This window comes from Triplophysa rosa, linkage group LG13, assembly GCF_024868665.1.
Source record: "Triplophysa rosa linkage group LG13, Trosa_1v2, whole genome shotgun sequence".
Classification (NCBI taxonomy): Eukaryota; Metazoa; Chordata; class Actinopteri; order Cypriniformes; family Nemacheilidae; genus Triplophysa; species Triplophysa rosa.
Genome location: NC_079902.1, coordinates 3,890,382 through 3,910,196, shown reverse-complemented (window position 1 = coordinate 3,910,196; position 19,815 = coordinate 3,890,382). Strand labels below are relative to the sequence as shown.

Sequence of the window (19,815 nt, the reverse complement as noted above, 5' to 3'; positions counted from 1 at the left end):
AAGTAAAACCACAGTCCACAAATTAAATCCAGACCTAGGGCCGCTTTTTGGGCCAGGGTACTAGCCTGCATATGGCACTAATCAAGCATGCTGTAATGTCTGTGTCTGCACTCAAACATACATTTACAAGAAAAGCCTGAGCAACACAAGCATATGAGGAAATCTAGGTCACTTTACTGATGTTTCTGAGGCGGATTTTCCACTTCACTCAGCAAAGACTCAACCCCACGCCACTCTTATTCCCCCTTTATTTGACTGTGGTTGGTTGTATGAATGCAGTTTTCATGCGGTCTACTCTACCATTCTTAACCCCTTATCATCATGAGTTAATCTGCTGGGAAAGAACCCTACTCAGTTGGCATGGTGGCTGGTTTCTTGTAAGCAGTATGTCTGAATGTCTCGCTAAAATGTAAACCTAAGAAATAAAGCAACTCAATGAAAGACAAAACTTCCAAATCCTACAATAGTAAAGTGATGTCTGGCTTTGAACGTCTAATCGAGTTAGATCGATACCATCAACATATGCGGTCTATAATACGAAATGGATAAAGGCACTTTTATTTCTCCCACTCTAACAATCTCACAATATAAAAGCCATTACCTATCTTATAAATATGAACAATATTGTGCTGACGTTGGGTCATTACCGCCCAATAGTAAAGGCTTAGCTCATGAATATTAAATACACCGCGTTCACCGTAGTAGGATTCGTAAATTGGCTGGCGGATTTCTGTCGCGTGTGCAGTGGAGACGCAAGCCGCCATCCGGTAATACTATCACATCACATCACCACATCTGTTGGTACAGCATCACAAATACCAACATCATCCCTACACTTCCGCATCTGCTGTCAGATGTAGTGAACCGGACTGTTTCTCTGCATGCAGCGGAACAATAAGACACATTTTTCGGCCTGCGTGAACTGCGGACACCTGAGACGCGCACGGTAAGTTATATGTGTCGTAAAATCAAGTGATTAATTTATAACCTGCTTAAATGTGCGTTCCGTATGTTTTTCCAAGCCATTCACTGTTGGGGTCTGCATTATTCTAAGACACAATGTTTGTTAATAGATGAGTTTGATGTGCGTTGTGAATGAATGGGATTATCTCATCACTTTTAACGGAGAGACTTTATTGATCAGCTCGCCCTCATCGCTTCTGAAAAAGATCACGCCCTCGTTTTAATTGATTAAAAAAAAAAGATTTGTTCAGTTATGCAATAGCAACATCTGACATGCTGTCGTCCTGTGGTTAACGGTAGGCTATATCTGGGGCTGATGAAAGATTCACGTCCATCTCTCGACTGTTAGTCACGATAAAGCTGTCAGTCACGCATCATGATGTGTTTATGTTGTGAGGTATGTCGTGTGTTATAAGAGGTTCAGCTGCCTGCAGTGGGTCTGTGGGTGTGGTTCTGCCGGCACGGTGAGGATCAATTCTGCCTCCATAATCCCCGAACACAACGCACTGTTCCCACGGTCATGAAGAAAGCCTGGAAATTAAATACTAGAATTTAAACTTTAAAACTTAGTATAATATGCTTTCACGTTGATACTTTATACATTTCCGCCTTCTTTAAAATCATTTAGGAGCTAAATAATTGTTTTACTGAATCAATTGAATAGCCACTATAATAGAGCAATAAGAGCATTTGCAGTGGCAGGTATAATTTAACAATTTAACATAGTGTAAAAATGTGTCCTCCTAATGAAGAATATTGTCTTAAAGCCTAATGCGTGTTTAATTGATTGTATGTTTTAAATAGGCAATAGGCTAACTGTAAATGGAGCCAAGACTTTAAAGTGAGTGGCTACAGTACAGGCTATACCGTAGACACTGACTTTCATGAACGTATTAGCTTGAGTAAAAACTTTGACTGCTAGCCCTGGTACCTGCTAATTTTCACTTTTATATATTCTTTGAAAGTGCAGTCTCTATAAAATAATGATTATATCCAGTAATGAGCAACAACAAGTCATGGACATCGGTAAAAGGACTGTTAACATGTTGTGCAAAAGCAGTATGCCAAGACAGTAACTCGTCTGATCATAAACTCTTGGAAGATCTTCTGTCTTTGGCCATTGTCGGAGCTATTGTTGCATCAGGTTGAATGTTTGTAAGTGGGTATGTATTTTCCAATGTTGGGTGTGTTTGTGTGCTGGTTTGTTTGGAGATCCTTATTTGATTACTTGTAATGTGGCTACAGTTATAGCCCAATGTTGCATTAGTGTTGCAAGCAACCCTCCTTGTGAAATGAACTGAACACTCTCAGTAGCATTTACATTGTCAACACAACTGTTTCACCCCACCAAACCATGAATTCAAACCTGTCCTGTAAGTGCATAAATATAATCTGCCACTAACTTAGTTTGATGTACAGTACAGTCAGAAAACAAGTCTTTATTAAAGGCTGCATATCTCCCTATACAGCATGCTTAATGCTACATTTACCCATGACCAGTGAGCCACTTCAATAATTTGAATAGGCTTTTATAACACAGTTTTATATCCAAGCCATTAAGATTGCAAGTTTGATGTTAAGGTTATTAAATGTTTCAAAGGTCTATAAATGTGTTGAACACCATAGAGGTTTGGGTAAGTATACTGTAGCTTCTCTCAAAACTTTTTGGGGATGCTGTATGTGCATAAAAGAGACTGCACTACATGCACATAATTGTACTACCTGCAACAGAATTTACAAACAACATTCACAAGCCCTTCTCTTTTTATTGCAATATTTTGCCATCATTGTCTCACGCAACCGTTTGCTTTTAAATAGAGTTCATATATTATTTCTCTCTTTGACTCGAGGCTCAGTTATTGTGAAAAGTAATTGTATTGTTCCAATTTTCAGTTTCTGTAAGTGAATCTGGTGTTCAGCTTGGCTTTGATGTGTGTTGCCTGTAAATGTGCAATATCTGCAGAATGTCATTTAACTTGATGGGTAGGACACCTGGGAGCCATGTGTGTTTGGGTGTGTGTGTAGGTTTATTTTAATTAGCAACTCACTCAGATTTTTTTGTGTGTGTTTTTTAATGTGTCGTAGACCCTATACATGTGCTTGCTGTTTGGTAGTACTTCATTTTGCAGTTAAGAGAGATTTGGGGTCCCAGTGTGTAGTAAAGCTTTTTCTTGTGCTTAGAGCAGTTATTTCATGTTACAAAGGGGTCAAGATAAACCACATGCCTATTATTTGTCATTAAATTTTATGGTTTAAGTTTATGTTTAATTAAGTTCTGTTTTAATAGCCCAAAATCTTATATTAGGTAAATCAAGGAATTTAATGAGCTCTCTTTGCCTTATGTTCTACTGTATGTCTGTCACACCCGGTTAAAGCTGAATTTCCATACCTCTTCTTGTTACATAGCTGACAGCCTTAGGGCTCAACTATGTGGCTGTACTGTACATACAAAAGCAGACACAGTAACCTTTGTCACATGTGGGTTAACTGATATCAGATCTCCTGAAGTATGATCTGTCCTGTGACAGATGGATTTGGTTCAACTATACTCCGAAAAAGAACAGTCTGTCAATAGTTAACTTGCAGAACCTAGAAGACTAGACCACGCATTCAGTTGTTGGCATACGTGTTTTGCCTTTATAGGGCAGAATAAGAATTGTGAGAGAAAGTTGCAGATCAGTTAACAGACAGTTAACACGTGTTCTGCCAGTATGTTGTAGGCATACCCAATGAGGTTTCTTTGGTTTTCAATGATTTGTCTTGTTATAGGATGATAAATTGACAGGGCTGAAAAATCAGATGATGTTTAGATATTATCCGCATCATCCAAACAATAACTGTTCAATAAGAAAATCAAGCTGTTATTTCTCCAGTACAAAAAACACACCAAAAGTTATGTAAAATGTAAACTTTTAATGAAAAGATTACGTAAAATAAGTGTTCGTTTTAATTAAGCATTTTTTTTATCTTAATCTCATTTAGCTCTACTAATTTCATATATTGGCGTTCAGCCTCCTGCTGTCTATGTAATGGTGAAAATACAAATGAAGAGTTTGGTTCCAAAAAGAGATAACTCAGTTTTTAAATGTTTTCAAAAGTCATGTTTTTTTTATTGTGCATTCCAATTAATATCAATCAAACTGCAGGTTGTTTGTTTTGATTTAAGCCATAATACCTAAAAAAATACAGATAACTAACACAATAAAACACAATAAAAACATGCTAACATAATAAAAAACATATGTTTTTTTAAATGGAGTTATCTCATTTTGGAACCAAACACTTCAAATATAGGTAAAATACTGTTACTGTAGTATCGTGAGGCTCCACTAGATGGAGTCGAAAACATGCCAAACACGTTGGAGCCAAATTCCGGTGAACAAATGTGTCCATGACTGTAAGATTGTTTGTGTGAACTGTAGCTTTGTGAGCATGTGTTAGGGCAACGCCCCACTCTTAGTAGTGGAACAACTGTGTGTGCAGTGAGTTTGACTGTAAAACTCACAGAGTCTCTGTCTTTGTTTTCAGCCAAAGAAGAGGAAGATGAAGTTGATTTCCAGTGTTATAGAAATTTTAGAGTGAGATTGGACTGCAGAAGTGTGGATTTGACTGGGAAATTATGGCTGCAACCACACCCACATCAGCCCCGCCTCCCAAAAAGAGCAGAGGGAAACAGGAGATAGAGACAGCCAACGAAGAGCTGAAGAGCCGACTGAGTGATGTACAGAATGAACTGCAACAGGAAAGAGGAAAGGTACCGTGTGGCTTTTTTCACACCACACCCAATTTCATTTGGTTGCAAATCTGATTTCTAGGTCTGACTCTTTGCACTACTGAAATCAGATCTCTTTGTCTCTTTGTCGAGACAGCATGGTCCAACGTCCATGTGGACTTTGTTGCCATAGGAATGATTTACACATCAGCCCACACTGTACAAAGACACAGTATCACATGAAGATGGAAAACAGGAAATGTCACCTTTTGCTGATGCTGTTGTGGCATCCTACTGAAATGCTAAACTCATGAGCCGCTTGTTAAAACATAAATGTATGGCAGTACTGTATTTTACTTGTTCACTCATTCACTAAATCCGCAAAGAATAGAGTCCTTGTAGATTATTTCTGATAACAAGCAAAAGAAATTATAAGTAAATTACATTAGCTTGCAAATTAAAAGTATGTCTAGCCAGTATTATGTTGGGTTACCAGTAAAATAACAGTTGCTTGGCTAAATGCTAAACTTAAATGCGACAGTTACACTACCCATTCAACAAATTGTTTATTTAATACATAAAATATTGATATAAAATAATTTGAATATAAAACGATTAAAAATATATAGTTATATTAATAGCCACAAGCCAGAACGATAAACAAGTACAGACCTGAAGATAACTTCGGACCAGGCGCATGTATCTGATGAAACTGTCTATAGACATTGTATGGTACAGCAGAGTTTTTATAGTTTTATTTTAGTTTTTGTTTATTATTATAATTTTATTGCTTTGAACTTACTTCAGTTTATTTTTGAGGCAACATTTCAAATTTTCCTTGAGTGAAGTTTTTCCAAGAATTTGTAGGTCAATGAACAGGAACGTTTTCAAAGTTTTAATTTGAGTAAAAATAACCTTGTGGTACAGTGCGTTCATGTCACATCCCACATAACGGTTTGACCAAAATGTTTTCCAAAGATTCGATTTTTATTAGGTTTTGTTCCATATACAAACAGAATTAAATAGACAGGAGTTGACTATGTCAAAAGAAACCTTTTTTTATGCTTTTAGACTTATTTTCTGCTCCATTACGTACATAATCTGCTTGTCAATCAAAATATTTAGATTATGAAAACCCTTGGAATTCAGCACCCGACTGTCATAATATGTGCCAGTCATTGCTTCATTGGCAAAACATGGTATAAAAGAGAATTTGCCTCGTGGAAAAAGTCTGAAACAATGAACAAGCTTAAAACTGCTGTCTAGCACTGTTGTGGTTTAGGGTGTTTGTGGGTATTATTCCTCGTAACCCAATAACAAAACTTGGTTTGGAGCCTGATTAAATAAATACTAGAAACTGAGGTTTAAAGAGAAACAAAAACCTTTTTGTTTGCCTTTTTGGTACCTTGGCACCCATTTAATTGCATCCTCTCTCTTTTTCTTCTAACTCATTACGATCCTGGGAATCCTGGTGGTTTTAACAATATTGCCGAGTCGAGATTGTGAAGTAGCATTGTTGGTAGAATTTCCTCAATGTTAGCATAAGTTAAGTGAAGACAAAAAGAAATTTACATTTAAGTACATTCAGTAGACCCTTTAATCCAAATGGGAGATAACAGAAGCAATCAAGTCAACAAAACGGGCAACAAATGTGTAAGTGCTGTTGCTTTTCCTAGTTAGTCAAACACAGTGCAAATAGCTTTTTGCACGGGTTGAGAGGCAGATCATTCCTCAAGCCACCCTTTACTTTTTAATATCTTTGTTTTCTTCTAGTCAGCTTGTTGGGATCTTTTAATAAAATAAGTCAGTGCACATATTGTCTGTCACCTTCTAGGTGGGCAAATTACGGGAGCGACTGCAAGAACTACGGGGGCAGCGTGAAACAGAGCAGCACAAGCACTCAGTAGCTCTCACTGAACTTCGCGTCAAACTCCATGAGGAGAAGCAGCGGGAGGTGGCGTCCGCACGAGAGACCCTATCCCGGCAACATGAGGCAGAGATGGCTCGGACGGCCCGCCTTCGAGAGACCGAGCTGGGCCGTTTGCAAGCGCTGGTGTGTGTTTTACGGGATGGAGCCAGCAGCGAACTACGGAACGCCCTCAAGGAAGATGCCAGAGAGGAGGCCCGCAAGAGCTACGAGGCGGAGAAACTACGGCTTACGCAGGAGCTGCAGGAGGCAAAGACGTCACGACGACAGGCGGAGGAGGCCCTGGCCAATGCCGTGCAGGCAGACAGGGCCAAAGCAGCCGATCTCAGAGTGGCCCATCAGGCTCATCAGGAGGAGATACAGAGAATCAAACGAGAAAGTGAGAGGGAAATCCGGAGACTGGTGAGATGGATGAGTTATTTAAAATTGTGAGGAATTGCATTGCAGAGAAGTCCAATGGGTGTCATATGAGGGGTCTTATACCAGTTAAAGGAGCTGTATGTAACATTGACACCTAGCGGTTGATCTTGGTATCGCAGTCCAAATTCAAAATATTGGCAAGGGTTTTTCCCCGCCCCTCCTCAGACTCGACCCTCACAGGAGTTGCCAGACACTTACAGGAGTGTAATGGAAAGCATAAACTCTTACACTGTAAGTTTATCTGATTAATTATACATTTGCAGTGGTTTTGTTGTTTGCAAATATAACTCAATCAGCAGCTTGTTTAAGAGGTTGCGTCCTCCGTAGGTTGCATTTACGGGCATATTGCTGTCTAGTTTAAATAACCATAATAAAATTCTATATTACTCCTCGTAAGTTGTAAAATAATATAGTAATTCTTGCTAAGTTTGCAACGTAATAGTACCGGAAAGGGTGGAATCTGCTTCGTCCCAAGATCATTTGTTGTGCTTTTGTCGCCAACTGGCAACCGAGCTGTCGAAATACACTAGTGGGTAAATCGTCAGTGGGCGGGGTCACACGGACCAAAACAAAAACAGACATTCCGGCACGGAACGCACATTTCAGAGTGGAATAACTGGCTATAGCATTGTTTTTTGGACAAACCAATATATGAACTTGGCATGTTTCCTAAATGTCTACGAACATATTAAGGTATTGGTTTGATTTAATACAGTAAAATTATTATATACAGCTCCTTTAAATGTTTCTATGTCACGTTAAGGCGAAATAAAGTGTTTCATGACAAAAAGAATCATTTTCAAACAGATTTTCCAAATACTTGCCAAACTCAAGCTATTGGTTGAGCCAGTGTTGACAGCCCCAGTCTCAAGATATTTAATACCATCATTCATCAGCCAATACAAGATGTTGGCGGCATTTTCTATTTGATTTCTACCTCCAAGCCTAATACAGATTATAACAGTGGCTCAAATTTCTTTTGTCAGTGCACCAGGCCTGAAGGGAACAAAAAAGCATGTTTAGTCATGTCACATGTGTTTGACAGATGGAGGAGTTGAGGAGCAGAGATCGTGTGGTGCAGTCACTGGAGAGAGAGCTTGGTGTGCAGGCGGGTCAGACTAAGCGTCTCCTGCTACAGAGAGAGGAATCGGAACGGCATCATGGGAGTCCAAAGAGAGAGATGGCACCTGCCCTGGGGGAGAACACAGACTCTCCTGTTAACCAGGTCTGAAACACAGCTGACAAAAAGCTTATAGAAACACTGAGCACTGAAAATATGTCAGCCATTTCCTTGCATGTTAAACCAACATGATCATGACAGAGTAAAACATGTTTATGGGTGTATGTTTATAGGAAGTGGATGAGAGGGACGTTCGTAGGTTTCAGCTGAAGATCGCAGAGCTGCAGGCTGTTATCAGGAAACTAGAGGACAGAAACACATTGCTATCAGATGAGAGGAATGAATTGGTATGTGCACACCTTTATTTTTAAGAGTGTATTTAACAGACCTTCACACCAGTTCAATTTCTTTACATGTCCTACATTGACATTTTATCTTATTATAATTTAACAGTATGGAACTGTTTACTAAACAGTTGTGCCACTTTAATGCACAGTATTGAGTGCAAGTCCAAACGATGCACTCGCAAATGCAAATAAGGGCTCAATATGGAATAAACCTCGTTCACAATCACAAACACTTACTACATGCCGCCATTGTACTGTACTGTTGAGGTTTTTTAGGCCATGATTTTTTGAAATGTGTAAGTAAATTCCCCATGTCCCTTTAGTGTTGGGTCCAAATTACAAAGTCTAATCACAGTGCTTTACAAACGTCTTATTACTTCCTTTAGATTTATTTTGTAAGCATGCGGTCTGTATGTAGAGAGGTCTCTCTGTGTCTTAAAGCTGAAAAGGGTGCGCGAGACGGATGGAGAAATAAAGCCACTCATGGAAAAATATAAACGGTTGCATAAAAAGAATGAAGAGCTCCAGCAGACACTACAACACATGGAGGACAAGCTGAAGACGCTCAGCAGAGAGAACGCAGAACTGGTTTGTTGTTTAAGATAACACTTTGCATTCACATTGCATGAACTTCTGTAATGTGAAGTAGGGCTGAAACGATTCCTCTAGTAACTCGAGTAATTAGAATACAAAAAATCATCGAGGCAATTTTTGTTGCCTCGAAGCCTCGTTTAATCCATTTAACTACAGTTCACACGGAACACTGCGTTTCCCCACGGACCATTATTACTAACACACAGCCCGCTAAACTCTATTCATGTTACAGGTCTCTCAAGTCTCACGCATTCACCGTGACACACACGCATTTTAGTCTGTGAAAATGAACAAATTAGTTGTTCATTTTAAGAGACCTGTCTTATTTTCTCTTGTATATTTAGTATTGCTCTTTAATAAAGAAAAAGTACTTATTATCCGAATACCCGATTAATCGATGGAAAATCTGTAGAATACTCGATTACTAAAATAATCGGTAGCTGCAGCCCTAATGTGAAGTAATTTTAACTAAAGCTGAATGTCACTTTACAGCCCACAAAGCCATAATAACATCATCAAATAAGTTGATTGAATTGAATATTATAAATGAAAATTAAATGTCAACTTTCAGAATAATGTTCATGTTGTCTTTAAACCCTTGTTTCTGACAGAAGGAGAATTCACAGAAGAACTCACAGCAGAGCCCCCAGCCAGGCTTGTTGAAGAGACACACCTCTCTGACAGACCTGAGTCACGCTCATGAACAACAGGAAGTTGAGTATCTCCACCTGCAAATCAACGAGCAGCGCGGTGTTATTGAGGAGCTAACGCAGGTGGGCAATTCCAGCGGACGTGACATAAAAATGCTCAGAGAATGTATTTGTTATGAATATATTGAACCATCTGTTTATATTATACTAAACCCTTCTTGATAGAGTCTAAACATCAGAAAAATGTCAGTCTATGAACAAATTTTCTATTTTAAAAAAGGGAAATAAACATGCGTCATAGATGTGACAAAAAAGGACACGGTTTTGGGAGACGATAAACTTTGTAGGATTTCTGTGAATTAAAATGCACAAACCTGAATCAATAATACCCAATGAATGGAGAAGGGATACCTCTTTACTATGGAGCGATTTTAGTCTCATTAATTATTCAAGCGTAAAACAAGATACACACATGCGTAAACAGTTTCACATGAACAAAACCTAATTTACGTGCACAAAGTATAAACATACATTTACAAAAAGCAATTCACGTGCGTAAAACAAAACTATTTTCTCATAAAGTACGTTTCGCAAACATACGACTGCACAAATATTTCGAAAGTTTAAAATGTACACGTTTATCGTGTTATGTGAATGTGCAAATCGTCACTCACGTGTGAATCGCCTTGGATGTGTGTGTGTGTTTTTTGAGACTCTCCTGGCAGCGCAACCCCTCCCACGTGGGTTGTCGTACTCTTTAGCCAATCAGATTCAACCTTACCATTCAACCAATTATAAACACGGAGAGCACAGGAATCAAGGAAAAAGGCTCTGCGCAACTTTTGCGCAGCTACACATCTATGCGCCAATACAAAACAATGTTTCCAAGAACTAGTTATTTATTGTCCGTGTTCATTTAAAACATACATTGTATGGACATACAAACATGAACATATCTCATCTATCAGGCACAGTTTGTTACCCAGACGGATTTTAGCAGTTCAGTGGAAGTGACTGCTGGTTGTGTAGTTTTTAAGTGGTCATGTTCACTCACTAATTCATACTTTTCTCCTACAAAATAAATTAATAAAAACAGATTTATTGCGTGGCTGTATTATGTTTTAATACAGCATCACAGCTCAGAGAGTAGATTAGCGAAACTGTGCAAACGAGCCTTTAGTGCTAACATTAGAGCTCCTTGAGTTCTGTGCTCTCCACGATTATGATTGGTTGAATGGTAAGGTTGAATCTGATTGGCTAAAGAGTACGACAACCCACGTGGGAGGGGTTGCGCTGCCAGGAGAGTCTCAAAACACACACACACATCCAAGGCGATTCACACGTGAGTGACGATTTGCACATTCACATAACATGATAAACGTGTACATTTTAAACTTTCGAAATATTTGTGCACAGTCGTATGTTTGCGAAACGTACTTTATGAGAAAATAGTTTTGTTTTACGCACGTGAATTGCTTTTTGAAAATGTATATTTATACTTTGTGCACGTAAATTAGGTTTTGTTCATGTGAAAATGTTTACGCATGTGTGTATCTTGTTTTACGCGTGAATAATTAATGAGACTAAAATCGCTCCATACTTTACAGAACATAAAATAGTTACTTTATATTAATTTTCATGTGTCCATTCATGAGGAATATGAACCGTTATGGATGTGACAATCCTGAAAATGGCACTTACCTGACTATGAAAAATCATGCACTAAAAATAAACATAATGCTTTATGAAGAGAGACCTCACATGGGTATTTGAACCACCAAATGTTAATATCTGTGCTGTTAGCATAGTAAAAACCTTTGGTAAAAACTAAATTTTTCACGATGGGGTTGACATTTTCATGGATTTGCACAAGCACAGTATTCTTTGACCACATACCAGAAATTTTCTTTGACCAGAAAAATTGATGTCTTATGCTGCTATGGCGCACTCCGTGCCACTAGCAAGCGGATGAATGCAAAAGGCAGTCTGAGCGAGGGGTGTTTCTCAGTATAAATGGTTAAGATTTTACTAACTTGTATGTATGTGTGTCAAAGTAAAACAAACTATTTAGTTTGAAGAAATGTACAGTGTGCCCTGATTTGATCCTTTTATCAATATATGATTGGCTATTGTTGCATGGGCTGTGATATTATTGGTTAATATCTTTAAAGCCCACCCACATGGCCTTGATTACTTCAGCAGAGAAAGATACGTTGTTTATGGGATGAAGATGGTTATTATATTGAACGAATATCGTTCAGAGTAAGACCAGTGACAGTTTTTAAAGTAAAAAAAAAACACACGTTACCCTTACATTTCTTGTCAGGTGTTTACTCTGAAGTTCTTGCCAGGTTATTAGATTTACAGTGTGTGTGTTTGTGTTTGTGTGCCAGTGTTTGTGTGTTTAATCTGTAATTGGTCTCACTCAGTAATTATTTGTGTTTGGTAATCAGCGCTGTGTTTGTTAATTTGCTTGTTTTCTTCATTAACAAGAGGCCTCATTATAAATGAGTTACGCTCTCGCTCTTCCCTTGCAGCAGCAGTGTTCACATGCACAGTGATGTCACAGTATTTACCCACAACATGCTGCTGATCCATCTGAGGCAGCCTAAAAAAACAAAAGCACCATTTTGTGAAACCTGTTTTGAGCAGTATTGAGGCCTAAAACCTAATAATCTTAAACCAACATGTACAAAAATTAGGTTAAAATAATATAAATTAAATATGCAAATCTAAACCAAACATTTGTGTAAATATCATAGTCCATTTTAACTTATTATTGTGATTATTTTTGTGATTCTCTATAAAACAGGAAACTGAACAGGGTGTGTGTTTTAGGTGCTATTGTGGTGTGTTGTATTATAAGCCATCAGTTTGATGTGATTTCTGGATGTCCCTTCAGGAGCGAGACAGACTGGTGATTAGCAAAAAGAACAGGAGAAGAAACATGAAATTGCCCAAGGTGAGATGCTTTTCTGGCTTTCCTTCATTTTGGGTCGTGTTTTCAGAACGTTTCGCTCAACTTCCTCATTTCTTTAAAACACATGAACACTCTCTGTCCTGTCACTAAGCAACTGTCTCCTCTGAGAAGTTTGTGTGTGTTCCGTCATGTGTTTGTCAGCACATTAATTGGCCTCTCGAGACCTCAGAGTCGAGCCAAGTTCGTTAATTTCTCTCTTGTTTCTCTTTGATTTTTAACCTTATAGCGGTACTCAAACTCTCTAATTTCATTTCTTTCAGTTTGTTATGAACATGTTATTTAGAAAAAAGATTATGTCTGTTGTACAAACTGCAAAAAGTCTTTAAAGTATATCTTGCAAAAAACATTTCGGATGTGTGTTTTTTTTTCATTTTTAATTCATGTTTAATGTTAATTCTAGTTGTCTTTAGATAAAAGGAATAAATGTCTATGGCATGTCCTTAGATGATTAGAAAGGCTTGTGGGGTGGGGTTTAGTTGTTTCGTTCTCTAGAATTGTTGCTAAGGAGGAGGAGTCAGTTGACTTGGCTATAATCTTGCTCACTAAAAATATCAGACATTATCGTAACACAGGCTTAGTCATACATTGGATAGATGTTTAACAGGTTTTTGAGTTTTTTGGAGGGATGTTTAAAAGGATATGAAAGCTGAGGATCATTTATGACCACAAGCACACATACATTATGACAGAATATTTCCTGCTGGTGCTGTATCTCTCCATGTTCCTCTGTCTGTGTGGTCTGGTGTGTCTGTATTTTTCTGGCTGTAAGGAGATGACCTACAAACACGATGGTAAGAGGAATCGTACAGCCGAATGGCACAATGGAATTTGTGTCACATTTTTATTACTGGAATTTCATAACAACCAGGGAAATTTGCCAAGAATCCTTAATTTTCAAAACAACTTGCTTGTACATTATCTGTGGCATGCTGGAAATTGATATTTTGTCGATTGAATTGCCAAACCCCTTTTTTTGTTCTTGCACATATTATGCAAAGCGTTAATTGGCTTTGGTCTTTAAAGGAGTTAAAAATTTGATGTAATTTTGCTTGGACAAGGTTAGTAATTGATTGTATCACACTAGTCCAATGTTAATACAAAAAATGTTAAAGTCTAAGTATGTTCTGCACAGTATATATTTAACGTTTATTCTGATTTATGCCTAATAGCAACCCTTCTTGAGCACATGCATCACTGTAAATATGATATTGACTTACAACATGGGTTAGAAAAAGTCTCCACTTCTGTGTTCGAATGAGTCTTTCATGGTAATGTTACAGTGTTTTTATGTATGTACTTTGGACTGCTCTCTCTCTGTCTTTTAGAGGCATGTTGTGGAGACATATTTTGGATTTGATGAGGAATCGGTCGATTCTGAAACATCGTCTCTGACATCATGTAACACTGACCGCACAGATCACACCCCCGTCACCCCAGAAGAGGAACTTGAGGATGTGCGTTAAGTGTTTCTTTTAATACCTTTTTAATACTCAGAACAAGTATTCTTTAATTATTACTTGACATCTATTTTGCTGTTTTTTATTTTGTAATTTCATAAATCATCACACATAAAATCCCATCAGTTTTTCTGGCAATGAATCTTGCATCATAAATTCTGCTGTGCAGTGAGCATGAACCCGTTTCTAATGTTCGTTTAATGCAAAGTACTGCCTTTTGTTAATTGTGTTTAAGTGTTCTGCTCAAGGGAACGTAACAGGAGATCTCAGCAGTTTTCTAGGTCATAAGTACCCCTGGCTGTTGTTTACTGCTTAAAGTCACCATGAAACGGAAGTTGCGATTGACTTCTTTTCTGTATCGTGACGTATGTCCGAGTGAAACGGCTTCTGAAATTAGAAAAAAATGTAGGGCGGGGCTTAATTTTGCCCTTCCCTTTTGATTGGTCTGTTGATTTATTTATTTATTTTAAAGTTTTACTTAATTAATATTACATATAGGAATCTATAGTCTGTTTAATATTTGAACTGTGTTTCTCTCTCCCTTATCTTAAATGTGTGCTTTAAATGTTTTGCTTATAGTCAATATGTTTTATGTACAGCTGCTTTGCAGCAATGAAAATTGTAAAAAGCACTATATAAATAAAGTTGACTTGACTTAAGTTGGGCCTGCAGGGGAGGGCTAAAATGCCTGGCCATTGGACAGTCGGTATAGTCCTACCTCTTTTTTTGTTGCTGATGTCATGTGGTGAAGATTGTTGTTGAGAGGGGGAGAGGAGCTTAACGTTTTTGATTAAAGATTACAAGTGCAAATGAATAAAAAAAAAGAATGGTGTGCATGGATAAATCATTTATAATAATAATCACTGCAACACTGTGTAAAACACTTAGAATTTTCCTGTTTGATTGCATGGTGACTTTAAGAGAGAACAGAACAATGAGCAGGTCATTGACCATATTCTCATAACAGTGCGAACAGTGTGTTCACAGTATAAACAAGACACTGCTTAAATTTTAGTTTACTTAAAGCAACATTAGATAGCTTATGCTTATGGTTCCCCCATGTGGTTGATAAGCGCAATTGTATGTTATCATTGTAGTAAATACTTTCGCTGTATAAGCTTCCCGTGGGCAGCGCAATACATGTGAATTTGTTGACTAAGCAGAAACCGCTGTTACATCATGTCACTTCAGAAACTGTACATGCACTAAAGCACTCTTTTGACTCCCGCGGGGTATACGTAAGGAATAATTGACGACGGGCCGTTCAATTATCGAAAGTTAATGCACACCCCGAGGTGGTAATGCGGCCACGACGCGAAGCGGAGTGGCCGTTACACCTCGGGTGTGCATTAACTTTCGATAATTGAACGGACCGGAGTCAATTATTCCGCTTATACCACGGTCACAACACCACAAGACGTTGTTCCGATGTTTTATCTCAAGACATTTGTATGGTATTTGTCCCGGAATGCACTTGCTGGTAGGACTAATTTCTTACGCATCTCATCTGAAGGCGTTGCTTTCCATTTTCCGTTGCGTTTGCATATGCGTAGCCTGCATATGCAGTTTTCCGAGATTGAGAGGAAGACAGACAGTGCACATGCACACGCGTTTGCTTCACTGAGAGTGAAAAGACAAGTATCTATATTTGATATGTTTTCGTCGTATTTAACACCCCTGTCGTATAAGAAAAGTATTAAGAGAAAAAAGTGACACGGAGGTTTCTGCGCCAGCTGCGGTTCTCGCAGTGGCATAGAAAGCTTCCTGCTGTGTGTTTTAAGTCCCGTTTACCCATTCCACAGACGAATTTAAGATGTTATTTTTGTGCTTCGTGTTTTATCTTTAACCCGCTGATTGTGTCATGTAGTTTGCCACAGTCCTGTACAGTGCTCTCGCCATTGTTGTTCAAATGTTCATGCTGTCCATAAATATTAGTGCTGTCAATCGATTAAAAAATTAATCGGATTAATCACACATTTTCTGTCATTAATCACGATTAATCACACATAACAATAATATTTTAAAATATACTTTTACATTAGAATAATTTCACATTTAATCTTCAAAATGATGTAGAAACAACATATTTCTTTAACAGCGTCATTTTATGAATGAAAGAAAACATTTTGATATTAGTACTGTAACTGATGTCTCTATTAAATTGATTATTTTAACATTAATTATAGCCATTCAACAATATAATTGAGAGCTATCATGAAATATACAGAAATTGAAGGAAGTTCTCAAACACTTTACAGTCTTTAATGCTAAATTATAAATTAAATGCAGAAGAATTCTCATTAAAGCTACAAAATCACATTGATTTCTTCTTTTATTTTGTTCTTTGATTAACATTAGTGACAGGAGTCACAGCAGCACGTTTAAGAACGTGGCCCCTTTAAGAGCTGTCGCAGTACGCAGATCTGACCGTCACCGCACTCCCATTTTCTCAACTCTTTGCATTCATTTAAGATTTTATTTTACACTTTGAAGACTTGCTTAAGAAAATGCTAGACAAAACGGGCTTTCTGACATAATCTTGTGTGGTTTTATCCATTCAAGCACGAAAGAGAACTTAACACGGATGCGCTGTCTGACAGAGATTCACCGACGCAGCCTTTAGCCCGTGACTGTTTACACCAGACTGGACCTCGCGTTGCGTTTTGCCGCGTCCCACAGTTTAGAAGCTGTCTATCTTCATTGAACTCGTCAAAGCAACTGTTTAAAATCGCGCTTAAGTGGTTTAAGAGCCTGTACACGAATAAGAGCGTGATTACATAATGTAACGCTAGACAAAAAATGTCAAAACAAACGGATGCTGCGTTAATTGCGTTAAATATTTTTCACGCGTTAATTTAAAAAAATTAATCGCATGCGTTAACGCGTTAACGTTGACAGCCCTAATAAATATTAATAGTTATTTCTTCTCAGACAATGGAATTTGCCTGTCACTTTGTCTGTTGTTAGATACATATTCACTGGTGGACAGTAGGCTAAACTTGGAGAAGTGATATGGAATTGTAATGCGGTCAGCAGACCTGGAACACATTCATAGGTGTGCGTTTAACTGAAAAATAATGCACACCCGTCGAACGTTCGTCAGCCAATCAGAATGAAGCATTCAACAGCCCCGTGGTATAATACTGGGCTATACTATTAGCTCAAACTAGATTCTGAGGTATCAGCTGGTTGTTAGCCGTTGGCGCATAGCGTGCTAGGTACATAGCACATTTGCAGTCACCCAAAACACAACGCATGGACGTGAATGTGTTTGGTACACAACGCAAATCATTTTCTGTAGTTATATTTTCGGAAACACACTCGCGACCAGGCAATGTGCTTTGTGTAATAGGTGCAATCACTAACTTACACTCAACTCGTTATGGGAATAGTGCTTAGCACAGTAACTATAGATACCGATAACATTAGTCTACGTGCATGAACTAAGGAATCACCAACTTTTGACCATAAAACATTTATTGTGATTTGGTAGTCATCGTTTACAAGCATAACACTAAATTCATGACGAGGCATGATAATGCTATTGAGACTAGCGCCGTGAAGGTGAGTTTTTTCGCGGTGAACAAATCATGCGGTTTGGCGGTTAATCGCACCCAACAACACACCTCCACAAATCTACCATTTATAATATTTTTTTTCAGAGTGCAACATAAAAGAACAACAGGGTAACAATAAACGCACTTGTCCAAACGCAACTTGTTGAAACTTTGAATAATTTATTGTTTTTAACAGCAAATTATCATTAATATTATATAACTATTAATTAGGCTACATTTATAAAAACAACCTTTTTCAAAGTGCAACATAAAAAGGGAATATCGGGCTAGCCTGTAGTACAAGTATTCGGCTGTTGTACAACTAGAGCCGCTTTAGTGAATCGGCAAGGTCTTAGTGTTTCGTGCGAGGAAAACCAACATGTTAACTTTGTCTTTCAGCGAGGCTCTTAACTAGGTATGTGCACGAATGTTCAAATATTGCAATAACTATTCGAAAATTAAAAATGATATTCGAATATTCGTATTTTTCATAAGAATAAAAACTGCGTCACCACAGGGTTAAGTTACCTCGACAGATAACCCTAGAGTTGTCACGTCTGCTTCTTCACTTCATCTGTAATGAATTTATAATATACAGAAAATATAAAAAATCATTTGTATGTGTACCTACCTAAATCTTTGTTCACTCAAATCACAAGCTAGTTTAAATATTTTAAGTTCACACACCGGATGCCCGGATCGCGTTTTATGCTCAGCTCACATCACCATATTAAAATGTTTCAAAACTGGTGAGCCACAGAATTCGTTAACATTACTTTCATTAGGTATAAAAATACCAACGTAATATTAAATGATTAACAATAATCAATTTATTACCATAACTTCGGAGCGGTTGTTCTTTGTTAATTCATTCGTTCGTTAAAAATATATTAAGTAATGCTAATTTAAACAACTTGAAACATGAAAATGTACATTTCACTGCAACTTGTTAATGAATTTGGCCTTAGCATAACACTGGCACCTTTTTCCATACCTAAAAAGCCTGAATTTTCCTTCAAAGAAGTTCAAAAGGGTCGTCACCTTCAGGATGTAGACTGTAAATAAATTTTTCTTTGTTTTAAAACGTGCTGCGATTCCTTAGTTACCTTAGTTGAAATAAATACCTTATTTATTGATGCAAATGCAATGCAAAGCTAAACAAGACAGACACTGACCATAAACGACAAAGAAAAAAATATATATCACAGACTCTCAGTACACATTTTGTTTGTTTTGTTTTGTATGTTTTCCTTTTGTATTATACCATTCCGCACAGGTTTAAATGCAGTTTTTATGTATTTTTCTATTTCTTTTTTTCCAACGTTTCCAGTTTTTTTATGAGCTCAAATATTCGAATATGAAATTATTGAAAAACGGAGTGACAATGTTGCCAGCAGCACTGAATACACACTCGATGGAGTGGCAATTTACCGGCTGCCCCTTGTCAAAACCAAAGTGTGCCCAAATAGAAGAAGAAGAATGAAGAAGAAGAATGAGCCAAGTATTTTATTGGCCAAGTATGTTTCCACATACGAGGAATTTGTTATAGTGACAGAAGCTCCACAGTGCAACAGGACAGAACACCGATGAAAAAGAATAAATAATAATAATATACAATAATATAGAAATAGGCAATGTACAAAACAGCAAAAACACAATATAGACAATTACGTATGTACAGGTATGATATGTGCAAATTTGGTGAACAAATAATGTAATATAGAGTTGTGTGTATTGTGTGTAGGCGACACAACATTTGGCTTAGACACTATATTTGTGGCCATTTTTACCAGCCTATACCACAAAAGAGAAGCATCGATATAAGCACTTGCACCTTACTGTTTACGTTATGCTTTTGTCTTTTATGCCCGTGTTTGTGTGTATTTTATTCAGACACACACAAAATAAATCCCCCATATGTTTAATGGACTGTCCCTCTTCCTTGCGTGGGAAGCAGTTTTTTTTTCCCAGAAGCCCTTGAACATATAGGACGAAAGACAGTAATTTATGATTAACAATTAATTATTGCGTTTATAGTTCATATCCCACACCATATGCACTCCTGTAACTTTAACCAGCAAATAAATA

General features: G+C 37.7%; 1 protein-coding gene across 1 annotated transcript in view; it reads left to right on the top strand.

The window, feature by feature from the left end:
• Positions 1-725: 725 nt before the first annotated feature.
• jakmip1 (janus kinase and microtubule interacting protein 1) overlaps positions 726-19,815 on the top strand; it is a 32,908-nt gene continuing 13,818 nt past the window's right edge. Inside the window, exons 1-9 of the mRNA XM_057349652.1 lie at positions 726-946; positions 4,492-4,717; positions 6,510-7,004; positions 8,068-8,247; positions 8,376-8,489; positions 8,931-9,077; positions 9,695-9,856; positions 12,636-12,695; positions 14,039-14,167. Of these exons, the coding sequence (XP_057205635.1) occupies positions 4,583-4,717; positions 6,510-7,004; positions 8,068-8,247; positions 8,376-8,489; positions 8,931-9,077; positions 9,695-9,856; positions 12,636-12,695; positions 14,039-14,167 (1,422 nt within the window). The 5' untranslated portion in view covers positions 726-946; positions 4,492-4,582. The remainder of the gene's footprint in view (positions 947-4,491; positions 4,718-6,509; positions 7,005-8,067; positions 8,248-8,375; positions 8,490-8,930; positions 9,078-9,694; positions 9,857-12,635; positions 12,696-14,038; positions 14,168-19,815) is intronic.